The 26,076-nt window shown below is 40.1% G+C and overlaps 2 protein-coding genes across 5 annotated transcripts in view; both read right to left on the bottom strand.

Moving 5' to 3' along the window:
• Positions 1-411: 411 nt before the first annotated feature.
• On the bottom strand, positions 412-3,925 carry faima (Fas apoptotic inhibitory molecule a). Of its 4 annotated transcripts, none has more exons than XM_079253811.1 (5): positions 3,800-3,925; positions 3,037-3,177; positions 2,682-2,910; positions 1,611-1,660; positions 412-1,295 (listed from the first exon to the last, which is right to left on the bottom strand). In XM_079253811.1, exons 2-5 carry the CDS (start codon positions 3,148-3,150, stop codon positions 1,146-1,148), a joined length of 543 nt encoding a protein of 180 aa, XP_079109937.1. In that variant the 5' UTR covers positions 3,151-3,177; positions 3,800-3,925; the 3' UTR covers positions 412-1,145. The 4 variants fall into 4 exon arrangements, with proteins under 4 accessions (XP_079109937.1, XP_079109936.1, XP_079109939.1 ...); XM_079253810.1 differs by lacking the exon at positions 3,800-3,925 and adding an exon at positions 3,284-3,414; XM_079253813.1 differs by lacking the exon at positions 3,800-3,925 and adding an exon at positions 3,295-3,413.
• A 4,275-nt stretch (positions 3,926-8,200) lies between these two features.
• The window catches only part of cxcr2 (chemokine (C-X-C motif) receptor 2), a gene marked incomplete at both ends in the record, with an annotated part of 35,646 nt that continues 17,770 nt past the window's right edge, over positions 8,201-26,076 (bottom strand). The window contains one exon of the mRNA XM_079254766.1: positions 8,201-9,262. Coding sequence (XP_079110892.1) covers positions 8,201-9,262 — 1,062 coding nt within the window. The remainder of the gene's footprint in view (positions 9,263-26,076) is intronic.

Genomic DNA, 26,076 nt, shown 5'->3' with positions numbered 1-26,076 from the left:
ACTTGAAGAATCGAGGTGTGGACGCGCACTTGTATGTTCCAGTAGGCTGCTGTTCAGTAAAATCTTAAGCGCTGCTTTGAGTCCAGTGTCTTCCATTATTGACATCCATTTGATAATCAACAACAAAACAAGTTAAGCCACATAGATTTAATAAAATATAAGATGTAAATACATGTACAAATGTGAAGCTCTTTTATGGGGCATAGAAAAGACAGCCCCTCAGTTTCCTAATGACACAATAACAAGTTAGAAATCTGAACAATATGGTTACTGAGCTTTAAAATTTAGTAACAGCATGTGTGTGTATATATATATATATATATATATATATATATATATATATATATATATATATATATATATATATATATATATGTTGTCGCTATGTTAGGATACGATTATAGACGCCACTCCACACTTCTATAAAAACGAAGTCTCTACAATCTGCTCTGTGGATACAAGAAAAGGTTTATGTTGCTGTATATGTGATTCATTATTCTCAACATTACATCTGAATGATTGTCTATGAAACGGTTTGCAGAAAATACAACCTTTAAACATTCTGACAGACGTAAAGCAGTCTGTTAAAAGCTAATCATGTTATTGTAACATTAACAAGCATAAGTGATGAAACAAGAACAATTCAACATGGCAACATTACACTAAGCAGGAGACACTGGATGCTACATCGAACGATGAGCTGATCCTGGTGTTTAAAGCTCCTACTGCACGACACTGAATAACAACAACAACAGGAAAGCTAGGAAGAAAAGCAGAGTGAATGTGTTGTGTGTCTTCAACAGGAGGCGCTCATATAACTGAGCATGGCTGAGTGAGGTAAAGGTGACGCCTGTGAGGATATGAAGGAAACTAACAGTACACAATGTAAAGTATGCAAATTACAACAGCTGTATGTTGAGATGGCAAATCCTAGTTGGTTAAGACATTTATGGCTTCTATGACTTCAGACTTTCAAGTCCTGTTTCCAGTATTTTCTACATTGTTCACAAGACAAAATGTATGGCTAAGAGATAACATATCTCACTCCAGGAGCTTTAAAGGAACCACTTTCCAGTCTGCGTCCTTATTCGCCTTTAGATGCCAAGTCAGTGAACCAGTTCTCTGCTCACACAGATGTAAACATGTCACTCCATGCACTCAGCGATCTCTGTGCCGTCCACAAGAAGCGTGTGAATGATCCCGTCTCGTCTCTTCCCGCTGCTCACAGCTTTCACGCAGCAGTTGTGGTCCCAAAGAGTGAAATGAGTCTCCGTGCCATCGTCCACAAATTCTCCCTGCAGGCGCACAACACAAAACACGCCGGTCTGTTGCGTATTTTCAGCTGCTCAGCTCTGAATTTGAATTGTTTTCACTCTATTTCCTGTATTTGTAGTGATTTGAGTTGAAACTTTAGGAAACCAGCAATCACAACTTTGTTTCCTTACATGATAGAATTAATATGTGGTGGTTAATTAGAATAGAATAGAATAGAATAGAATAGAATAGATTGTCATTGCACACAAGTTACAATGAAATTGCACTAAAGTGTCATTCTGCACCACATATAAAGGGAACAGGAAAATGAATTAAGGTACTGGTGTTATACTTACTGCTGTCTCAATCTTCTCCCCATTACACCACAGGTCCATCGTGTCTTTCTCTAGAAGAAAGTAAAGGCAAAGTCAGTCATCATTGCCACTAAACTGCTGAGCAAATCCTTAAGGTTTTAAGTATTTTATGATAAAAGATAAAACAGTCCTTAACACGTCAACCTACTGTCAGCCCACCTAAGACTGGTGGTCAACCAATAAACATCACTTCAATGGTAAAAGTAATGGTTCCTTAGCTATCATTATGTATGCTCTGTAAGAGAATATAGCGGCTGTTCTCAGTGAATCCATTAAGAGATACAAAGCTTTTCTAGTTCAGTTCACTTCTTTTAATTTTGCTTCTGAGTCATGAAAACTATTAGGGCTGTGACTATATGCTTTTGTCCCAAATCAAAATTTGATTTAAATTGCAATTTTTCTATATTGCTGATTTTTGTATATTAAGAACAAAAAAAAAGGTATAAAACTTTTTTTTTATTTTTGCTCGTCATTTTTCTTCATTTCAATTATGAAAAATACAACACAGTAGCTAGACAATCATTTTGCTCCTATAATGCCCAAGAAGAAAAGTAAAAAGTGAAAGTAAAAAGTAATGAATAATTTTTATCTATTTGAAAACGAAATATATATTTAAAAAAAAAAAAAAAGATTTTAAAACTGTGAAGCAAAAAATCCCGATATTCGATTTTTCGATTCGATTTTCCCACCCCAAAAAACTATAAATGCAAACAATCTAAGTACACCTCAGCAATGTACCACCTGAGCAGCTATAGGTGGTGCAGTTATAAGAAGGATAAGCTTGCCCAGATGACAGAGGTAGCTGAACATGGCACAGGGCTTAAAGCAGCTAAAGAGCTTAGCCTCAGCTTCAGCATAATATGAGAGCGAAGATTTGAAGAGCATAAATCACACTACACTAAACATGAACCACCCTGATAAACTAATCATCCCAGTGAAGACCTTGTAATTCAGAATACTCTTCATATGAACGTGGAGATGTACATCTGTGATTTTCAGTGTAAAGTGTAAAACATACACATACCAGGTACATAGGACACATATGGGGCTTACCCAGGACAACTCTGCAGTCAGTGCCATCCAGGTTGAGCAGCCAGGTGCTGGTGATCTTTGATCTGTTCTCCATGTACTGCTTTAAGCTCTTGCCATTGATCTCCAGAGTGTATTCATAGGCAAACCCACTGACAGCATCAATGTTGATGGTTGCTTTGGTGTCTGAATGTCCCACGCTGAATGTCTCCTTTCCCACGAGTTTAAACATCCAGTCCCGTCTCAGTACCTCCTGAAACACAGTTTAAAATCATACATATGTACTGCTAATAGCATATATACTGAGTAAACCAGTAATTGAAATTGATAGATCTTGTAATAGATCTTTTTGTGTCTCAGAAACAGAGCATGTAAATACCTTTCCATCAACGTAGATGACCCTCTTGCCAGTGGTCGTGCCATGTTCAAACTCTATCCTGTGGACTCCATCACTAAGCCCCACTTCCCACACACCAGCCAGGTCATTTGACATCCTAACTTCTTCACAACTTGCTGTAGACTGAAAAGAAATCAAATTAAAGCATTAAATGGCGAAGCTGCAGATACATGACGATGGCTAACACAGAGCAAGCTAACGAACGAGCTTGTCTTTAAGAGATTTATACCTAATACCTACGATGAGATGTTTTCTTACTGATACACAACACCGTCTAAGTATAGCTGTAAGGATTTACAAATGTTAAAACGTGTGAAATTGGTCAGCTTGAAATAGAAACGCTGCTAAATGGAGAAGTTGTCGTCGTTTCTTCTATTACAACTTCCGGTGACAAGTAGTCACTTTAATAATAACAGCTGACGATTTTAACACTGATTTTTAACAGATTGTTTCTGAGTAATTTCGAAGAAAATATGTAACTGTACTGTAAATATATTCAATATTAAATTATGTCTTAAAGATTATTGGTGAAAGTGATCAGGAATGCTGTGAATGTTCAACCATTTCCGATAATTGAGATTTTATTTTGAAAGAAAACGGAAGTACTCTTACATTATTCATAAATCCTATGTAACATTGATAAAATTTACAGAACCCCCGACCGTGAAAATAGCTCCCGTACTCTCAGAAGACAACCTCAAACATCAACACAATAACATTATTTATCGTTGTACGGCAGCATTACCCCAGTGGTCCAGAAATAACACCTCTTGTTCCGTGCAAACCTCCAGAGGACACTTTAACGCAGTTTTAACACAGACTGTTAGCAACGGTAAAAGGAGCTGTTATGTGGTTGTTACTATGGTAACATGACATCGGTCTGCACGCAGCCGTGGTTGAGTGCGCCCTCCTCCATAGAAACGAGGCGTTTCTGAGCATGCATGATGAGCAAGGCCGGATTAAAAGTGCATAGGGCCCTGGGCCCAGTGTTCCAGGGGCCAGTTTTGTTTTGCCTACAATGCCCATTGGATAATCCGGCCTTGATGATCAGGATATTATACATTATATGACAAACAGATTCAACTCCATGTAAGCCCACATTTACAGTCCATCAGGATGTATGTCGGGTTGAGGCATGTAAACTGAAATATGATTATTTACAGTCAAACGTGACTCACCAGCACATCTGATTGAGTTTATGCTGGTTTAGTCATGTTTTATAACAACATTCTAAATTTTGGATTTTTTTTTTTTTTTTTTTTTCAATTTAAAGCTAGAAAAAGGCAGAAAACACCTTTAAGAAAAGAGCTATTTAAAGCATTTAAATATTTTGACCAAATTTCTTGTGGAGAAAGAAAAAGCTCTTTTTAGTTTAAATTGCTGATAAACCATTATAGTATGACAGCATCTGCCAAAATTAAAATAAACAGTCAAATTAGATAAGAACTCTCATAAGAACTTTGCCATTTTCTGCACTTATCTGTTTACTTCCTCTTTTTAGGGAATGGAAGTCAGTTTTCAGGACCTTTCCTGGTAATTTGGTAGTCTTATTTCCCCTGAAGTTTTTAAAGAATAAAGATTAGAAAAGGAGCTTTACCACGCTTGTGAGCCTGACACCTGTTTCTCCAAATGCATTCGAAATTCTCCACCTCCAGTGCATTTAGGATCTTTTAGATCTGCTGTTTTACACCAGAAATGCACCCACTCAGCTTTCACTTGAGTAAATATTCAGCGTGCATATTTGCTTTTTTTCATGTTGATATACTAAGTTGACCTTTTTATTAAAATGTATATTTCCTTTAACAGTGAAATGCTGGTAAAAACAAAAACAAACTTTTTTTGTTACTCTGATAGTTGTAACAACTCTAAACCACAACAGGAACAAAGACAAAACCGTAAGCATGAAACAGCATGTAATTATGCATCTTTTACCAGCAGCATTTCATCATAAAGTATATGTGTAGTCAGAAATGAATGTTCCCGAAAAAAATGTTTCCAAATCTACATATAATGTCTGAAAAATTAAGCTTACATTGCCTTCTATTGATGTGCTGTTATGATACTGTAAATTACAAGTATTATTTTGCAGTTTTTTCAAACTAAAATTTCTCAAACATATTTAACATAACATAGACAGTTGCATTTGTTTAAGAGTGTGCACTATAACACACTATAATATACTATAAAATGCAGTTATGAATGCCAGTCTAGACTACACACATTTGCATGCATTTAAAATGAAGTAGACCAATGCACACTTTTACAAAAGGAGTATACATTTTATTAATAAGACAAGAAAGAAGTTGCTGGACAGAAAGAAAAACTAAACAAAACCAAGATTACAGCATTTTAAAATGAAAGGCTTGGTTACAAAGTGTTGTTTCCTCTACGCGAAGCTCTTACAGATACTGTATTGTGTAAGGGAAAGTGATTCGTCAACGACATTCACTGTGGCTTGCTTTAAAAAAAAAAAAAAAAAAAAAATTCACCACTCCTCCTGTTCAAGATCTCATATCTGATTGTGAGAAAAATATTTTTCAGATGTTGTCTTGAGTTAAACAAAAACAGCCAATAAAACTGCTCTGAATCAAAACCACATGTGCAGCATATGAACAGCAGGCTTAAAGTTTTATTATTTTTTATAAAAGCGCATGAAGCTTTTTGTACAAACTGGTCATTTTGTTCATTGCACAAGCTATTTAGGGAGAAAATTTTCGCAAAGTTCTCTGGAACGACAGTGCTCTTAAGTCTTGATCAACCAATCCTTTCTTTTTATTTCGCTTCTGAGCACGCTGTTGTCATCTTTAAAAGTGATCTTGAACAATAATTTCTTCCTGGAGGCTCTTTAAAGTTGCTCTTTTGACATCAGCTGCCTTTTTCTTTCATTTTGAGTCCAGTTCTTGTACCTTATAAGTGGGTTTTTCTCCGTTAAGCCACTTAACACTGATTTATTCACCAAAGCTTAATAAAAGCTCCTAATTCTGCACTCAGCTTTCTCATTTAGATGTATCTAAAAAGGGGGTTGGAGGTATCTTTTTATATAATGTGTCTGTCTGTGTGTTTCCTTAATGTCTGATTTTAAACTGTAAAGCGCTTTGAGTTACATATTTTATGTTGGAAAAGCGCTTAATAAATAAAGTTTGATTGATTGATTGATTGAATTCCAATGATGAACCCATGCTGTATCTACGTTAACAGATAACTTAGCAAACAAATCATTTTAAAAAAGTGTCTTTAGGCATTTTTTTTATTTGCAGACTGTCAGACATACGTATAAATTTATTTAATTTCTTCAGCTGCACCTAAAAAATATAAAACATAACTGTTAGTATTATGACCGAACCATAGATGTGAAGTTGGTCTTTTTAACATGGGAGTCTATGGGGAATTGCTCTGTTTCGGAACTGCAGTTTTATGCACTTCCGCATAGGCTTCAGTTTTAACAGCCGGAGGTTGCCGCTTTGACCGAACACATTGATTCCCAATGAGCTGTTAGGTATAAACTTTTTATATCTCAGCAGATGTGCAGCGTGTCCTTAAAAAAAATGAAGAAATTGGACAAATGTCAGAATAGTGTCTGACCTTAAAGACTACAGCTGAAAAACAGTATCTTATAAGTGACGTCCTTAAGAAATGAGGGCGAAAAAATGAGATAAATGATGGAAAAAGACCTGACCCAGGACCTTAAAGATTTATTTGGATCTTCAGTGGATCCATCTTCAGACTGAAGCTTCATGCATAGACGGATTGCTGTCAAGAAGCCCTTTTTAAGGAAGATAAACAGGGAAAAAAGGCTTAGGTATGCCAAATGTAACAAGAACTGGACAGAAAATCAATGGCAACAGATCTTATGGAGCGATTTTGAGATCATCTGGACAGAACACAAAACAAAAGCAGCCAACATCCCAAAAAACACCAAACAGGCTTTGAAAAGTACTTCAGAGTCTGAACAACATAAATACCAGTTAAAATGACAAGAAAGCTTGTATGAGAGGCTTTTAGGCTGTGATTAAGATACAAAATATTGACCGTCTAAGACAGAGGTGTCCAGCTCCGGTCCTCGAGGGCCAGAATCCTGCAGGTTTTCTATGTATCCCTGCTCAGACACACCTGATTCAAATTAATTAGTAGTAGAGCTTAATCAGTTGTGCACGTCACTGGCTGTTTGATCCATTTAGTGGAAGCTAGATGTGTTGGAACAGGAATACATGGGAAACCTGCAGGACAGCGGCCCTCGAGGACCGACTTTGGACACCCCTGGTCTAAGAGTTGTACAAATTTTATTTCTGCCTCATATTCTGTATTTTTCATTTATGGTTGCACATATTTCAATAAGCTGATGCATATATTTCCCACGTTCCTCGCTCCAAGCAGAATATAAAGAAATGATGGAGGCCTTATGATGTTGCACAATACTTTATAACTTTATACTGGCAGTTGGCTAAGCAATCATTTTTTTCCCCTTTTACAGTGTGGAGTTTTGTACTCAACAAATTTGAACTATTATTTAAAAAAAAGAAAAGCAAAGCAAATTGAAGGTAACTCACATGAGACATCTAGCACAAGGTTTCAATCAACCAACTTAAATTTGCAGAGTTTCCATATGAGCCAAGTACAGAAATGGTATAATGGGAGCAAATAAAGGAAGGCACTATTTACTAAAAACTGTAAAATAACAGGAAACACATTTTTGATCAAACAAACATGATTTATAATTTGCATGTGCGACCTTTGAAGGTTACTTCAGATAAATTCTGTGAACTTTGTAAGTCATCCGGTCTGACTGTTCTCTCTAGCTTTGTCACCTTTTATTTGTAGTTGAAGCTGCATTTAGTCCATGTTTAGATTCCACTTTTTGTTTTTAATCCATCAAAATTACAAAACCCTGGAGTATCAGATTTTTTTTACCATTTTGTTTGCCTTTCTGGTTTACAATAATTTAAAAAAAAAAAAGAAGTGATGAAATCACTTAAGAAATAAAACACTTTTTTAGCCAAATCCACATTTTCTGTAGAATTTTCCATCCCTTTAATCGTAGGTTTGATTGTTGAGCCTCTTGCACTTTGACAGGTGTTTGGCAAGTTGTAGGATCCAATAAAAATAACAATGAGCATCACCTGAGACGGACATCACCCACCTGAGTCATTTACATCGTAACAGAGGTGTTTCTAGATCTGATGCTCCCCATGCTGGTGGCAGAGCCCTTCCTGTAAGCCATCTGTAGCCTCTTGCTGATGAGGCCATGCTTGTAAAGAGCTGAGAGCAGCTGGTTCCGAAACTTCTGGCCGATGAAGGCGTACAGCACTGGATTCACGGCGCAGTGCGTGAAGGCGAAGACTTCGGTCACGCTTCGCATCACCTCCACTGTGTAGCGAGTCTCGCAGGTCTCCCCTTGTATCGTTCCGCCTTGTATGAGCGTGTCAATCAGAACAGCGATGTTGTGCGGCAGCCAGCAGAGAATGAAGGCCAACACCACTGCTAGGATCACTCGCATGGCCTTGTGTTTTTGTTGATTACGGGTATGAAAAAGCGTGACCACTGTCCAGCTGTAGCAGACGGACATCACTATCAGAGGCAGAAAAAAGCCGACTGTATGACGCAGGACGTGGATGCTGACCTGCCATTTGTAACTGCTTTCACCAGTTATGTTCTCATAGCAAATATACTGCTCAAACTCCTCAGCATACATGCTCTCCTTCTTCACTGCCACAGGCAGAGCCAACGCCAACGCTACCAGCCACGCAACGATGCAAATGACCTTAACCAACAGGTGATTGGAGGACAGCGTGCGTGTAGCTCTCACTATAGCAAAGTAACGGTCCATACTGATGCAGGCCAGCAAGAAGACACCGCTGTATACAGATGCTTCCTGAAAGCCTGACAGGAGTTTGCACAGGAAGTTGCCATAGATCCAGCCGAGATGGATGTCAACTGCCCAGAACGGGAGGGTAAGACAGAAGAGCAGATCAGCCATTGCCAGATGCATCAGGTAGATATCTGTGCTGGCTCTGCCTGTCTTCATAGAGCAGACAACAAGGATGACAACGCTGTTGCCTATGAGGCTGAAGACAAATACGATGATATAAATGACCATCAGGCCGGTGACATTAAAATCTGGCACAGTTATGTTGCAGGGAGCAACTGGGTCACCATAATCCCATGTGCCATTGTACTCAATGTCTCCATATGGTTCAAATGTGTTCGTTGTCTAGAAAAAACAAAACAAAAAGAAAAATCCTGTTAGTGAGTGAGCAGCAGCAGAAGTTGGATAAGAAACAAAAATAAGACTTCAATGCAGCCATTTGTACAATAAAGATAATGTCAAAGTGAAATTACTGTTAAGCATTGACTTTTAGGAACAAATTATATGTTGGGATTGCTAAAAAAAAAAAAATTAGGACAGGTGCTGTTTGGCTGAAAAGCGACGGTTTCCCCTTTCCTCATTTCACCAAGTTAAATGACAGTAAAGTTAATTACCTCAACATAATGCAACCACAAATTCAAAAAAGGTGGGACGGTGTGTGAAATGTAAATGGAAACATTTGCCAGTCAAATAAGTTCATATTTTGTTCCCAACAGAACAAAAACCCATTTTAGATGCTGAAACTGAGACATCATCATTAAATGGAAAATGTTTCACTCTTTTATAGTTTGTAATGGACACAGTTTGTGTTGTAGTTCTCATTCAGTCACTCACTCACTCATTCATTCATTCATTCATTCATTCATTCATTCATTATCCTAATCGCTTAGTCTGATTAAGGGTCGCATGGAATCTGGAGCCTATCCCAGCAGTCTTTGGGCGAAAGGCAGGGTACAGCCTGGACAGCTCGCCAGTCCATCGCAGCGTCTTGCTGAAATCTGCAAGACTTTCCGAGGCATCGTCTGGATGGGAGCAGAAGTTTTAAAACCTCCACACGTGTGGAAGCTGCTAGGCATTAATGCAGTCCTGTACCATCAGGCCAGCTTTCTGAATGCTGATAAACTGCCCTGTCTTCAGGACACCATGTCCACCATTTTAAAATATCAAATTTAACTTATGGTTCATGTGATCCCAGAAGTGTTTTTATTTTTGCCTAAAGCCATCTTAAATGATCCCAGAGGAGACGTCCGCATTTCTGAGCAGCCTTCACATGTAGCTTTTTTGTTTGATTGATCTTTACCTGCATTTGTGTATCTGCAAGTCTTCCTCAAAATCATTCCTGCTTAAATGCAGTACCACCTCAAGGACCCAAGATCATAAGCATCCAGTTTTGACCTTTACCCCTTGTCCTGTGCACACAGAGATTCCTCCAAGTTCTCTGAATCGTGTGATGATGTCATCATCCACTGTAGATGGTGGGATCTTCAAAATCTTCACAATATTACATTGAGGAGCAGTTTCTTGAAATTGTTTCAGTTTTTAGATGCACTTTATCACAGATTGGTGAACCTCAGCACATCTTAATAAGTATAAGATGGGCTAAATATTGGTCAGTTGTTTTTGATCTGTGCCATTTACTTTTCCAGTCCTTCGTTGCACTTTTTCCAACTCTTTCAGGTGTGCTATTGGTCTCTAATTCAAAATGATTTTCCATGAAATGGTAAAATGTGTCAGTTTGTCAACATCTGATATGTTGTTTATGCTCTATTGGGAATAATATATGGGTTCATGGGTTGGTGTTCCAACTCTCGGGATACTGGGATGTAATCTAGAGCTGTTCTGAAAGGTCTATGGCAGGGGTCCCCAAGTCCAGTCCTCAAGATCTACGATTCTGCTGTTTTTAGGTGCAGCCCTTCTCAAACACATCTGAATCAAATAAGTGGCTCGTTAGCCTTGCCTCTGCAGACCTGAACAACATGCAGAAGAGGAATTCAGCTGTTTGACTTCAGCGGTTGCATCTAAAGGTTGCAGGATGGTAGATCTCGAGGACTGGACTTGGGCATCCCTGGTCTTTGGAAACCTTTTTCCAACACAGTGATGAACAAAAGGAGAGGGGGCGGGGGAAGTCATTTACATTCAATTTCGTAGTTAGTACTTCAAAGTTTGGATGCTGTCTCTGAATTCTGAGTAACTTCTGCAATTTCTTATGAAAACCAGTCAAAATTTTGTGATCATTCATCGAAACTAACAGATGAAAATGATGACAAACTTCTTCAAATTGGGTCTTACTTCATCATAATTTTGAGACACTTTGAAATAACAAAGTTGTGCATAAATAACAGAATTATAACTTCTTTAAATGTGAGAAGATTGCTATTTTTATGTTTTTTGTTTGTTTTGTTTTGGTGTTTGTTTATATGCATTTGTTGCAACAGCTGAATCTTCTCGTCTGACACGGAAAGTAATGCGTATAATGGCAACAAGGTACCAAGTTCTACATTTTCACCACAAAATGCACATATCAGATACTGCAAAGACAAGCTGCGAAATTCTAAACATACTGAAATTGTCAGCAGTAACCACAGAAATTTCCTGACTGATCAATGCTTTAATTATTTGGAACTTAATATCAAACAAAACTGAAAGCAAGATTGTAAATCCTAAATCTACTTAAAATGTAACATGCAATATGCACAAAATGTAAAATAACATAATTACATTTGTTGTGTAATTATTAAAAAAGACATTCACTTTTCACAGGCTTGGTTAATTTCAGTCTTTTACCTATGTCTAAGTGTTAAACAGAAACAAATTTTAAAAATACATACCAGTTTCTCTTGTTGACTGCTTAGCATCAAATGATCCAAAAGACTGATTATGAGAAGTTGTAGCTTCATCTTTCTGCTTTGATGTGAACAGGTTGAAGGAGAACTGCTTTGACTTCAGACTTACTTGAAGCCTCTGGGAAAGTGTAGGTCTGCTGGTGGTGCTCGTGCTATTAAGAAATGTTTTGAGTCAAGTAAGCAGGAAAACCTCAGATTAGCCTATCTAACCCATCTACATGACGAACTCAGCAGGCTTTCTACTCTAAATCTGTGTGTTTTGATTCTGCAGGTGGAAAATACACACCCCTGAGCTGCAGAGCAATGCTGATAAATGTGGTTTTGCACTTATCTATGAAGTGAAATAACTTTTCAAAGCTGCTTCTTGACAAAACTGCAGGTGAACAGCAGCCTTAAAGTTTGTCAGCAGATTACACAATGTAGGAAACAGTCCTGCAGTCTGGTATAAATGTTTCTTTTTGCTTAATAAGTCGAAGCTTTTACTTAACTACAATCTAATTAGACTTAATCTCAAACATATTTGGCTATTCCAAAAATAATAATAAATGATGATGACCACACAGCAAGACAGACTGGTTTAACACACTCCTAATACCTTTATATACAGTAAATATACATATATATTACCTTTAAAACTCCTAAAAACCTTACCTACCCCCAGCAGAACAGAGATCACATGCCAATCTGATGGGACGACCACACCAGATTGTTGTGTCTTTACATGGCTCGTGTGATCTCAGGGAGATCAGGGAGTTTTTCAAAAGTGAAGGATGGGGTTTTGTTGGCCAAGGGTGCAAGAAGGGGGAAGGGGAAGAAAAGAGGCACAGAAGAACCTCCTAAAAGGGCACCTCCATCTCTTGCTCTTGCAGAAAGAAGCGCATTTTAGAGTGAATCTTTCAACATGAGGAGAGGTTATTACTTCCGCCAAGGAGGTGGCGGAAGTTATGTTTTATGTTTATCTGTTTGTTTGTTAGCAGCTTTAGGCAAATACTACTGGATGGACTTTCATGTTTGTTTGTTTTCTGAGAATGGGTTTTGGTGTCATTTATTTATTCATTAATTTTCCAAATTGCTTATATTAATAAATAAATACATAAACATGCGATAAACACTACAATATAGGCAAGGCACTGTGGATTCATTATCAGTGTTAATAGGAATATAATATTGTATCTATATAAAATGTATATAAAACTATTACATTCATTCATTCATTCATTCATTCATTTTCCGAACCGCTTATTCCAATTCAGGGTCGCGGGGAAGCTGGAGCCTATCCCAGCTGGCTTTGGGTGAAAGGCAGGGTACACCCTGGACAGCTCGCCAGTCCATCGCAGGGCTTAGAATTATAACATAGGCTGGAAATCACAATATGTGTGGAATCGAGCTGGTTGGCGAGGGCTGCACTTTCCAATTGCTTTTCTAGTCTTCATTAAAGGTGGAGTATGTAAGATTTTCAATATTTAAAAGAAAAAAAAAAGTAACTAATAAAATAACTACAATGCTAATTAGATAGTTTTTTTTTAAACATGTAGGTTCTAGTCTGTCCATATTTGATGCGTTATTAAATTACAAGTTTAATTAATAACAAATGACAAAAAGCACAGTTTTTACTGGTAGGCAAACATTTAAGAAGGGTCTTTGTCATTAATTAAACTTGTAATTTAATAGCATGTCAAATATGGACAGACTGGAACCTACATCTTGTAAAAAACTATCTAATTATGATTGTAGTTATTTTCTTAGTTAATTTATTTTGAAAATATTGAAAATCTTACATACCCCACCTTTAACTGGCTGTGACAAGAAAGAGGAAGAAAAAAGAGGAAGAAAAGAAAAGTCCAGATCAAGACAGTGGAGAACAGTGCAGAACACAGAGGTTTAGTTTGTTCAGAGCAGTTTCGTCTGTCTGCACCTGTTGAGTATGCCTGGTTGTAACATCTCTAGTCGTTAAGTCTTCACATGTAGGTTCATGTGACTTGCCTCAGGACATGCCTTGTTATTAGCTGAAAAATCTTTCCAAAATGTGTCAGGGTTTACTAAAGGCTTGAAAGTCTGTCGCTCTAAATATTATCCCTGTGGCAACACAACTGAGTATAAAAGCATCCTAAAGCGGTCAAGTAGATCAGACATGACTGGGGACAGGTTCACCTCTCTGTCAAATACTGTTTAGACAAACAGTATTAGTAAAAATACAGATGCCAAGAAGTTTAGTTTGTAATGTTTAGATGTTAAAATCTTTTATGGAAATCATGTTTCATCACAGTGTTTAAACGTTGGTGCATCAATGCCCATCAGTGATACATGCAGGTTTTATTTCCAGAGATATGTGGCCAAACCACTCTGCGTGTCTTACAGTGGAACAACTCTGTAGTAAACCAAGCCCCACTGTCCAACTGGCTTGTCTACATTCCAGTTTCGTAGTACACTAAAGTAATTTGAAGCTTTATGAAAAAAAAGTTAAGCAGCTCAATACAAATGTAAAAAAAAAAAGATCATATTTGAAGCATATGAATGAGAAACAGTTTCAGTAGTTTCTGAAACATATTTCTAGCAATTTCTAAAAATTAACATCCTGAAAAAAAATCAAATTCATCAATGGATTAGTCAGACTTTATCTATTCAGTGCTTCTCATACCAAATAAAGACAGCAAACAGCACACAGATAAAAATGACTGCCTCTAGTCAACGCGGCACTACTTTTTTCTCTTTTTATAAATTCAGTTCAGTTTTTACATGAATTGTCCTGTTGTCCTCTACAGTGGACATGCTGTGAAATTAGAATAAAAATATTTAAAAAGAAAATTAATAATAATAAAGTGTTTTTTTAGCCCCACATAGACAAGAATTAACAAAAAAAAGAGAAATTGTAAGACGCTATTTTTCTACATATACATAGGAAGAACATGCAAACTGCACACAGATGTCACCTCCCCCCAGCCGGGGTTCGAACCAGCAACCTTCTTGCTGAGACCACTATGCCACCGTGCAGCTCTCTAGAGGTCTAAATAAAACTTGTTTTACGTCATTTTTTCCCCCGCAAAGTGAATATTTTATGAACTTTATTGTTTTTTCTAATCAAATAGTGAATTAGCAGATATGCAAGTGTTGAAGAAACAAACTTTGAACCACATCTTTGTTTGATTAACAAACCTTTTTGAAATTAGGTTTCTTAAATTTTCACCACTTTCAGCTTCTCTTTACATTTTACAGGAACTGGTTTCTTCTTGTCATTGACATGTTGCTTCATACATGATGATTTTTGTGAAAACAAAAAGGGGAAGGGGGGATATCGCATTCATACTCGCCCATGTTCTTCCTCCTTGCAAAATCTCTGTGTCATGGTTCATTGGTGGGAAAATACTTATGACCCCTGCGCCATCCTGTAAAAGTGCAAGCAAAGGTTGTGTGCTGCTGGTATCTGTTGATAAGACTGTGCCAAAGTCTGATGCTTGGTCAAGTCTTCAGGCAGAATAATTCTCCTCTCAATATTCTGAAGCTTAGCAAGAAGAAAAGAACACGTGAGTGTGCCTGATGCATCAACACAACATGTTGTTACTCCATTCCAGGTCATGTTACACAAGAAGTTGGATAATGTCATGTTTACCAGTAACAAGCAGCCTGTGGGACCAGTGTATGTATGTCTTCTGAGGCTCTTTGAAGTCAGAAAAATAAACCCTTATGATTTCTTCAAAGTATGTTGGGTTTGGCTTTGAGACAAACGTAAGAGCAAACTCTAAAAAACGGGGTTGGTTGGGACGCTTTTAGGCTAGATCGGGACTAAACGTTATCTCTAAACCATATCTGATTTTAAAATGGGTTCTTCTTCTGTACATAATATTATGTAGATTTTTTTTTAAAAAGAAAATTCCCTCAAGCAGAGGTAAAGAAATCACATTTATCTAGTTCCTAGAAAGCATCCTCCTCAGAGGAGGAAAGCATCAAGACTTTGGTAAAAAACCAGATAATGGACTTTCTCATTGAGTCTGAACCTATGATTTCAGGCTTTCCATGATCTTTAAACACTGTTAGATAAAATACAGAATACATAGATCACCCAATGATCAGCAGTGAATGGGACAATGGCACTTATCAGATCATTTCGAGGAAGAATCAATGCAGCTTCGTGAATTAGTCAAACTGTTTTCCTGAGTGAAATTACAGAGACCGGAATGGGGACTGCAGGTGTTTTCACATCTGCCTTTGAGACATCAAGAAACCAAAGAGAGGAAACTGTGTGTGTTTTTGTGTGTATGTTCGGGAAGTGTTGCTTTATACAACCCATCTGACTCGACGATGCATGCTTGCTCTGTGCCAGCTCGTGACATAACTCCATTTAAGTCTTACATAATTATTTTTTTACTGCATGGAAAGGTTTCTAGAGTTGATAAATTATCAACCAGTGTTTCCTGAAATCACTAAAATTACACCATAATAACTTTATACAGAGATAGATAACAAGAAATTAATATAAATAGATATTTTTAAAAAAAGAGTCACTTTCTTTTGTATTATCTTGCAGTTCCCAGTACAGATGGTATTTTAACTTTCTGGCGTCGTTTTCACTCGTGCACTTTAAAGACCAAATATTCAGCACAGAACCATTCATTCTTTCATTTTCTGGACCACTTAGTCCAATTCAGGGTCATGGGAAGCTGGAGCATATCTCAGCAATCATCAGGCGAGAGGCGGGGTACACCCTGGACAGATTTTCAGTCCACCACAGGGCCAACACAGAGACACAAACTGGACAGGAACATTTACCAATAAAATGTTGCAATATCCACTTGAAGACTGTTTCAGTTTTTCCATTTTTTGGACTTTTCTGCTTTCATTAGTAAATTTAGTCTCCTGATTGCGGATGTTTAGAAAAATGGAAAAGTATTTGAATTAATAAATATACTTCTTTTTTAACAGACCCAGCAAAATGTTTAATGTTGATGGCTTCTGTAGGAAAACAGTTCATTTTTCTAGAAATTAAAATGTTAAATTTCTTATAAAGGAGGGATGTCCAGTTCCAGTCGGCCAGGGCCGCAATCCTGCTGGTGTTCCATGTGTCCCTGCTCCAACCAGAGATAGTAACTATTTATACTCACGTTATTGTAACTGAGTGGTTTGTGTTATTAGGCTAATTTGTCATTTTTGAATAGTTTATGAAATGGATCATTTTACTTTTCAAGTACATTTTCAAGTTTTTTTTTTTTTTAACATTCTCACTGATGAACTGTTTTAAAGTTTTAAAAAAATTGTGTTAGATATTTCTTTTCCCACCCCCGGCTCCAACACACTGACTCAAATTAATCAATCAGAATTTTATTGACTGTTGGATCCATTTAATGGGTTGGAACAGGGATACATGGAAAACCTGCAGGAGTGCGGCCCTCAAGAACCAACTTTAGACACCACTGTGATAAACCTAGTGGTTTGTCTCATTTCAATCATCTGTTCCCACATAGGATACGTGTAATAAAAGCAATTCAGAGTAAATTTGAAGACAATAATAGAGCTATAAAAGGAGATAGGTGTCATTTAAGTAACAAAATATTACAAAAATAAAAATAATTTAAATCAAATTAAAAGTTGATTAGAACTACAGGTGGGGAACAAAGCTGTCAAGCAAGGTGGTCTGATGTGGAGACAGAAATTCAATCTATAAATCAAGCAACAAATAAGTCACAGAAAGAAATCCGTCATTCAAACGAAACTATGAATAATATAAAATAACATTTAGAAAATCAAAAGATTAAACACAAGTAAGAAAAGTGTAAACATTGAACATATCAGGAGAAAACTTATTAAATAAACCATTATATATGACAGTAAACTAAAGTTTACCAACATGTCTTCTTCACTGCTGATCCAATTCCCCACAGACATGAATTTCTTCTGCAAAGTCTTGACGCATGACGAGTTAGAAAACAAGGCATCTCTATGTTTCATGCACCACTTCCAGTCATTCCTCGCCACAAACACACACAGCTCGCAGCCATTGTGTTTATTAACCATTATATATGCTGGGATATTTCAGTGAGCGATGGCTTCTTTTGTTTATGAAGCCACGTGAGGAGGTGAATCTCCAGCGTTAGAAGAAAACCCCATTTCCAGGGAGCTGAAGAAAAACACAGTGTTTACAGATATGTGAAATAGTCTAAAGCTTCCAGTTTATTAGATACACCTAACAAAATCATGCAACTCTGGATTACATGTTGTTTTTGAGCATCTATATTTCATCCTTGTTAAAGTAGGTGTTGTATTGAAGCGTACTACGCCATCAACTGGAAACTAGCGTTGTTTTTTGTAATATTAAATATTAAATGGGATTTCTTACCCTGCACAGTGTAGCAGGCTTGTGAAGAACTTGAGAAGCAGTTCAATTAATCTGAAACATGTGGGGGAGGGGTCATGGAGGACCAGGACTGAGAAACACTGCAGTTAACACGTGACCACTGTGCTCAAAGGAATTTATTTTCTATAATCCATGACAATGAATATTATAGCGACCTTAAACTGCAGAACAAAAAGAAACATAACACTGGAACAAAATGTGCCAAAGAATAAGTATATACAAATAAAGGAGAAAAGCAGAGTTAGGCACAACCCCTGAAGCCAGGAGCACGGGGAGTGTTTATCAGTGCACAGTATTTCATGTAAGTGCACATCCCTCTGCTGTGTTTGGCAATAACATGAGCTCACAAAATCCTTCCTAGAGTCTGGAAAGTGTAAAAAGTGTTGTCTGTTTTGATTTGGAGCATGACTGAGACATGATGCATTTGTTTTTCTGGAAGCCTGAGCGTGACTGTAACACTTTTTTAATTACAGCTGTTTATTTATTTATTTTTTTAAAAAAGTCATTTACAAAAAGGGGGGAAAAAGCATGATGAGAATGTTGAAAACTTATATATTAAACCTAAAGCAGCATTACACACCAAGTATCATCTGACCTACTTAACAGAGTCTTCCAATGAAGCTTACAGTAGATTCTTTTTTGATTTATACTTTGAATATATTAATTTAGGCTAGTATTACAAAAAAATCCAGGACGGAAAGTAGCCTGTTTGTGGAAGGAGCTGTCAGGTGGAAATAGAGTCACTATCCTCCCTCACTGCTGTGTTTGCTTTTGTTTTTGTCTGCTTGATGACTGGAGATTAGGTTGTGGACTCAACCCTGAAAGGTTCTGTCTGCTTAAATGGGGGTTAAGTTGGATTCAACAGTGGCATGTGCACACTGCTTGTCAGTAAAGATCTTTATTGTTGTAGTAGTGACAACTCTTCCTGTGAGGTGAGCTCCCTGTTGTTTATCATGTAGCCATTATTTAAGTACTACATTCAGGGGTATGGTATTTCACTTAGCTCCTTTGAAATGCAGTGCATATTGTTTTTTTTTTTACAGTAAGCACAGGACAAGAACTCCGTACAAGCAGATATTCTTGGAAGAAGTTTGCTTGTTTCATTAATGACACCAAACAGTTACTTTCTGCCTTCTTTTTACTGACGAAGAATCAACGTGATTTTGAAAGACACCACATTTGCAGTGATTTTGGTCTAGATTACTTCAGTTATCTAAATGAACAGTATGTGACTGGTTACAAAGTTATGCAATGTTAGTTAACCACCTCTGAAGCTGCTTAAGTAAATCTGGCCCTTAGTATGGCCCCTCGTCTTAACTTTCAAAGTGAAATTCCAGAAAATGTCCCAATTCTTTGAATTTTCCTAGAATTTCAGAACAAAAAGCAACATTATTTTCCTGGAGTCACATGAATACAGTTGATTCATGAAAAGTGAAGAGATGGTGTTATGTAATCATCAAAATACTCTTTCTTTTTTTATAGAATTTGTATCTTTACTTGACTGTCCAGACCTATTTATGCTTCCTCGTGTACATAAATAGGTATAAGCATGCCCGTTTCAAACGATGTCACTTACCCCATACTTTCCTTCATGTTGCAATGGTTGTAAAGACAGTCCATCCACTAGTGCAGAGTGCAGAGTTTACTTCTGCGTGATGTCAGTTTCAGACACCGGTTGGTGATGGTAATACACCGTTTTAAAGGTGTTTGCGACCACCCAACATATTCACACAGCCCTACTTTAAAAGCTTTACAGTTGTTGTCCTCGTCTTATTTCTCTTCTTCTTCTTCTTCTTCTTCTTGTTCCTCTTCTCCTTGTCTTGTTTGTTCCTTTTGCTGCTGTCATGTCTATAGCTCAACACCGCCCCTGTGGTTTCTAGTGGTATTGCTCCATTTGCTGCATCGAGAGATAGATCTGCAAGCCTCCAATGAAAACTGACCGAATTATCTGCGTAATTAACACAGGAGTCAGAAAGTGTCTGTTTGTGTGTCCTTCTGTGTTGAGCATAAATGGAGCTTAAGCATTAAAGCATCAGCATTAAATAAATGTCAACCACTGCTTATATTTTCCAAATTAATCAAATCCTGTCATATGTCATTGTTTTATTGAGACACATCACCTGAGTGACAAAACGTGAGGGCTGCTGCTAATCAAACACTGTTTGACTGGACAGAAAGCATTACAACCCAACTTTTTTAGAATTTGCTGACTTTCATCATTAAAACCTGTATTTATTGATCTGTCCATTGTTAGTTGATCCTCCCTCACAAACAGACTCTCCCATTTTTTTTTCCCAGATTTCATCTTACATGTACTGTCTAACAAAAAAGGTTAATGACAAATACAATTGAAACTACTTTTATTTCCTATTTAATCACTTTACTAGAATAATTGTTATGTTTTTATTCTCTAAGAATGAGTTAATATTTACCTGTTACTACACATACATTACAGCTGCCATGTTTCTGCCACCATTTCTACTACAGTTTCTCTGAACAGACAAAAAACTGTGTATTGACTGATCTTTAAAACTGCAGTATCAGCTTTGTTGGATAGATGCTAACCCCTTTTGGGCTAAGTAACATCTTAAAATGTCCATATAATAAGACAGTGACGCAGTAACGAGAGAGGAATGTTTTAATCTCTTTTGATCTAGTCAAACAGTCTGCCTTTACTGAATCAGATCTATTCTTTTTCTACTCAGAAGAATGACTATTGACATCACCTGCCTTCCCTTCATTAATTCTCAGTCATGTGTTGTTAACGGGTAAAAGTATTTTTGTTGGTGTGTTTCTTTGCACAGATAGAATTTTCTGCTTGTATTTTTTCCTCTTTTTAAAAAAAAACTTTCATCATGTATCTGAGCCTGAGTGAGGGCATGAGGACTAAAGGACAGAGATTAGCAAGGGTGTATCTAGAACATTTTTGATAGGGGGGCTCTGCAGGGTGGCAACTGTAAGGGCACATTTACATCAGCCTTTTTGTCACGGTGGTTGTAGGGATGTGGACCCAAATGCAGGAGTCGGGAAGCCGGTATGCAGAAATCAGACATCATTTTAATCCATAACCAAGTGAAGGCCAAAACCAACAAATGAACCAGCAACACAAGACAAAAACTGGGGGGTATAAATACACAGAACACAATGAGACAGGTGAAGTAATTAACAAAATGAAACCAGGTGAACTCAATAACAGGAAATCAATGAAGCTAAACAAGAGCCGAGGGAACTAAACAGGAAAACTACAAAATAAAACAGGAACCCTGAAAACAAAGCAAAGGGAGAAACCCAAATCATGACAGTACCCTCCCCACAAGGGCCGGCCACCGGACGGCCCAAAAAGTTCAGAGTCCAGAGACGGGTGGGAGGAGGGGGCCCGGAGGAGGGACCAAGGGAAAAACCAAAGTCCAGGGGCACAAGTCCAGGGGAAGAGTCCAAACGGCCCAGCTCAGGAAACAGTCTGGGGCAACCTCGGCTCTGGAGGACGGCCGGGAGGCCCAGACGACGGGGGCAGCCTCGGCTCTGGAGGACGGCCGGGAGGCCCAGACGACGGGGGCAGCCTCGGCTCTGGAGGACGGCCGGGAGGCCCAGACGACGGGGGCAGCCTCGGCTCTGGAGGACGGCCGGGAGGCCCAGACGACGGGGGCAGCCTCGGCTCTGGAGGACGGCCGGGAGGCCCAGACGACGGGGGCAGCCTCGGCTCTGGAGGACGGCCGGGAGGCCCAGACGACGGGGGCAGCCTCGGCTCTGGATCCCTCACGTTGGACACTGGAGACGGGGGAGAAGGAGCGACCTCCTCGCCGGACACTGGAGACGGGGGAGAAGGAGCGACCTCCTCGCCGGACACTGGAGACGGGGGAGAAGGAGCGACCTCCTCGCCGGACACTGGAGACGGGGGAGAAGGAGCGACCTCCTCGCCGGACACTGGAGACGGGGGAGAAGGAGCGACCTCCTCGCCGGACACTGGAGACGGGGGAGAAGGAGCGACCTCCTCGCCGGACACTGGAGACGGGGGAGAAGGAGCGACCTCCTCGCCGGACACTGGAGACGGGGGAGAAGGAGCGACCTCCTCGCCGGACACTGGAGACGAAGGAGAAGGAGCGACCTCCTCGCCGGACACTGGAGACGGGGGAGAAGGAGCGACCTCCTCGCCGGACACTGGAGACGGGGGAGAAGGAGCGACCTCCTCGCCGGACACTGGAGACGGGGGAGAAGGAGCGACCTCCTCGCCGGACACTGGACGGGGGAGAAGGAGCGACCTCCTCGCCGGACACTGGAGATGGAGGAGAAGGAGCGACCCCCTCGCCGGACACTGGAGACGGAGGAGAAGGAGCGACCTCCTTGCCGGACACTGGAGACGGAGGAGAAGGAGCGACCTCCTCGCCGGACACTGGAGACGGAGGAGAAGGAGCGACCTCCTCGCCGGACACTGGAGACGGGGGGGGAGGAGCGACCACCTCGCCGGACACTGGAGACGGGGGAGAAGGAGCGACCTCCTCGCCGGACACTGGAGACGGGGGAGGAGGAGCGACCTCCTCGCCGGACACAGGGGCTGGCGCTGGGGCCGGTGGAGGAGGAGCGACCTCCTCGTCGGGCGTTGAGGCCAGTGGAGGAGAATCCCAACCTGGGACCCCCTCGGGAACTCGGGACAGAGGAGGAGCGTCCCAACCTGGGACCCCCTCGGGAACTCGGGACAAAAGAGGAGCGTCCCAACCTGGGACCCCCTCGGGAACTCGGGACAGAGGAGGAGCGTCCCAACCTGGGACCCCCTCAGGAACTCGGGACAGAGGAGGAGCGTCCCAACCTGGGACCCCCTCGGGAACATGGGTCAAGGGAGGAGCGTCCCGTCCTGGGACCCCCTCGGGAACATGGAGCAAGGGAGGAGCGTCCCGTCCTAGGACCCCCTCGGGAACATGGAGCAAGAGAGGTGGACGAGCTCTGGGCGCTAGCGTGGGAGCCTGCAGCGCCGGAGACGTGGACCTGGGCGCTGGCGTGGGAGCCTGCAGCGCCGGACGGGTTCTGGGCGCTGGCGTGGGAGCCTGCAGCGCCGGAGACGTGGACCTGGGCGCTGGCGTGGGATCCTGCAGCGCCGGACGGGTTCTGGGCGCTGGCGTGGGAGCCTGCAGCGCCGGAGACGTGGACCGTAGAGCTGGTGGCTTGATAGCCAGTCTGGTCCCCCAGAACCGCGACCGGACTTCCCTCTCCACCAGCTCAGGAACTGGTCCAGGCCCAAACAAAATACCCACCAGTTTGTCACCTGTCATGGTCTCTGGTGGTTTCTGCTTATGCTGGGTCCTGGGTGGCTGGTTCATTATGTCACGGTGGCTGTAGGGATGTGGACCCAAATGCAGGAGTTGGGAAGCCGGTATGCAGAAATCAGACATCATTTTAATCCATAACCAAGTGAAGGCCAAAACCAACAAATGAACCAGCAACACAAGACAAAAACTGGGGGGTATAAATACACAGAACACAATGAGACAGGTGAAGTAATTAACAAAATGAAACCAGGTGAACTCAATAACAGGAAATCAATGAAGCTAAACAAGAACCGAGGGAACTAAACAGGAAAACTACAAAATAAAACAGGGACCCTGAAAACAAAGCAAAGGGAGAAACCCAAATCATGACACTTTTAATTCAAACCTTAGCCTGTTTGCTCGGAAAGTCCGCCGCGTTTGGGGAGCTGTGAGTGCGACAAACGAATTTGGATTTGGACCAAAGAAGCGGACTTGGTTTGACTACATATGCAGCTCTCGGCCCATTTCAAGCAGACCAAATACAGGAAGCGGACTACAAAAAAAGGATTGCATTGCATTGTGGTTAAATACATAGCGATGGCGTTAAGACTCCTCTGCCTCATCTGTTGTTCATACTGCGTCCATTGTTGCAGTGTATTTCTGCAGTATACTTGAATAAGACAAAATAAAAAACCCAAAACAGCCATAGTTTTGTCTCCAAGTTTAACTCGCAACACAGTTTTCTTCTTCATGTGGGTCTTGTCCTCTATTTTGCTAAATACTAGTGCAGCGCCACCTTTGGGGTGAATGGGGATATATCATGGTAAAGGTTTGGCGCGTTTGACCAAAGTGCAGCGTGAACATGATCTCGGTCTGAAGGGATACACCCCCCTACAGCTGAGTCGAGTCCCCAGTCGTACCGAGTCTAGCGGACTATCATGATGTGAATTCACTCTAAGTCTTCATTTAGAATTTAGGGTTGGTTTGTGCTCTCCCTGGTCACTCTTGTGGACTGTCCTAGGCTAGTTCAGATGATTGTCATGTGCATAGTTACATGTACGTTATTTTCAAAAATCCAGAAAGTGTGAATGCAAAGTACCAAGTTTCCTCCTCCCCTTTCGACTTTGTTCCTTTCTCAGTAGGTCACCACAGCGAATCCCCTGCTCCCACCTACCGATCCGGTAAAGAATCTGCATTTGCACGTCTACATTGGTACATGTTTTATGCCAGATGCCCTTTGTGACGCCACCCCTGCATTTATTGGACCGAATCGCAGACAATACTGGCTTGCGCCCCACAGGGCTGCATTGTGGGGGACTCAAACCTCCGACCTTTAGGCCAGTCAACAACTGGCCACTGCCACGGCCAGTCTATGCAAAGTACCTAGTATGGTAATTCCAAAAAATCTGGAAAATCTGATTTAAAAAAAAAAAAAAAACCCAACAAAACAAAACAAACAAACAAAAAACAGAAACCTAAAATAAACACAGGTGTACTCTTCATTAATTTATCTTTTTTTTTGTAGTTTAACGACAAACTACGGGACATTTGCTCCACCTTACATCTTACCATACTGTGAGCTCTCCAGCCGATAAGTGACAAGTCTGATCTTGACTCTTGTCTTATCTCCTGCTCCATAGCCATGGGGTGGATCCAAAATGGCCAATGTGTTTATATCCATTTGGTTAAAGTGTAATATAGTGCAAAAATGGATTAAAACCAATTTTTCTCTAAGGCAGACAGGGGAGTTCAGATTTTATAAGTTTCATTAACTTCTGTCGTTTCTGAGTTAATTTTGTAAGTACGCCAATGGCTGTCATTCATTTTTGTTTTGTTTTGCTCAGATCTGGTTGCCATGGAGCCAGTGTTTGTTCACAAGTAAAAATCCCAGTGGTACAAGAAACTTTCTGCATTCTTAAAATTTTGTGACTCTATTTTCTGCTTTTATAATTTCATTTTTATGGGGAAAAAAAAGTTATACAGATTTCTGTCTTTGACCAATGGCTCATCTAAAAGGTACATCTGATATGTCTCAGGTATCTAGAAAACAACTGTAGCTTCCACGTGACTGTTGCAAAACTAATCTAAGGGAGGAGTGACACTGTTTGCTGCGCCCAAAGTTGAGCGTGTTAAGTCTGAAAACGTGTAATACACCCTCAGGAAAACAATGAAGGCATTGCTCAGTAAAAGACTATCCGGCTTGGCAGGGCAGTTTATGTAAGTCAACAAACTGGTGAAAAGGCACATCAAATAGACGAGTCAAAGGACATATTTGTTTTACGGACTGAAAATATTCCATATGCCTGGGATCAATTACAGTTACATTTTATAATACAGTCCTGACAGAAGAACAAAAATATCTGTTAACAATTGATTAATTGGATTCAATAAATCCCAGCAGGTCACATTTTGTTATTCCAGAAAACAAAGAGAAACTAATTATGTTTCAGAGAAAGACCAACATTCATTCGTTGACATGGAAACCTCCTCCAGGTCAACGGAGGATAAAAGACATTGACTGCAGTTCGCAGTGAATTCACTTCAGTAACTTGGAGCTCAGAGTGGAAGCATTTATTTAATGAATAAATGTCCTTTTGCCAAGTATGTCAGCAGTCAGTAGGTGACTCTGCAGTTTCTATTCAATGCTCTCAAACTTAACAGCTTTCTACAGACTATCTTTTCTAACAGGAGGCTTCTGTTTTGACATTTACCCTCTTTTTGTTACTCCTT

Source organism: Telmatherina bonti (assembly GCF_933228915.1).
Source record: "Telmatherina bonti genome assembly, chromosome: 15".
Classification (NCBI taxonomy): Eukaryota; Metazoa; Chordata; class Actinopteri; order Atheriniformes; family Telmatherinidae; genus Telmatherina; species Telmatherina bonti.
The sequence above is the reverse complement of the archived record's forward strand: the minus strand, read 5'-3'. Positions and strand labels throughout refer to the sequence as shown.

Coding starts and splice junctions, on each gene's coding strand:
- faima (XM_079253811.1), bottom strand. CDS start 3,150: ATGTCAAATGACCTGGCTGGTGTGTGGGAAGTGGGGCTTAGTGATGGA. Junction 2,911..3,036: donor TCATCTACGTTGATGGAAAG/GTATTTACATGC, acceptor ACTGTGTTTCAG/GAGGTACTGAGACGGGACTG. Junction 1,296..1,610: donor GGGAGAAGATTGAGACAGCA/GTAAGTATAACA, acceptor GTGCGCCTGCAG/GGAGAATTTGTGGACGATGG.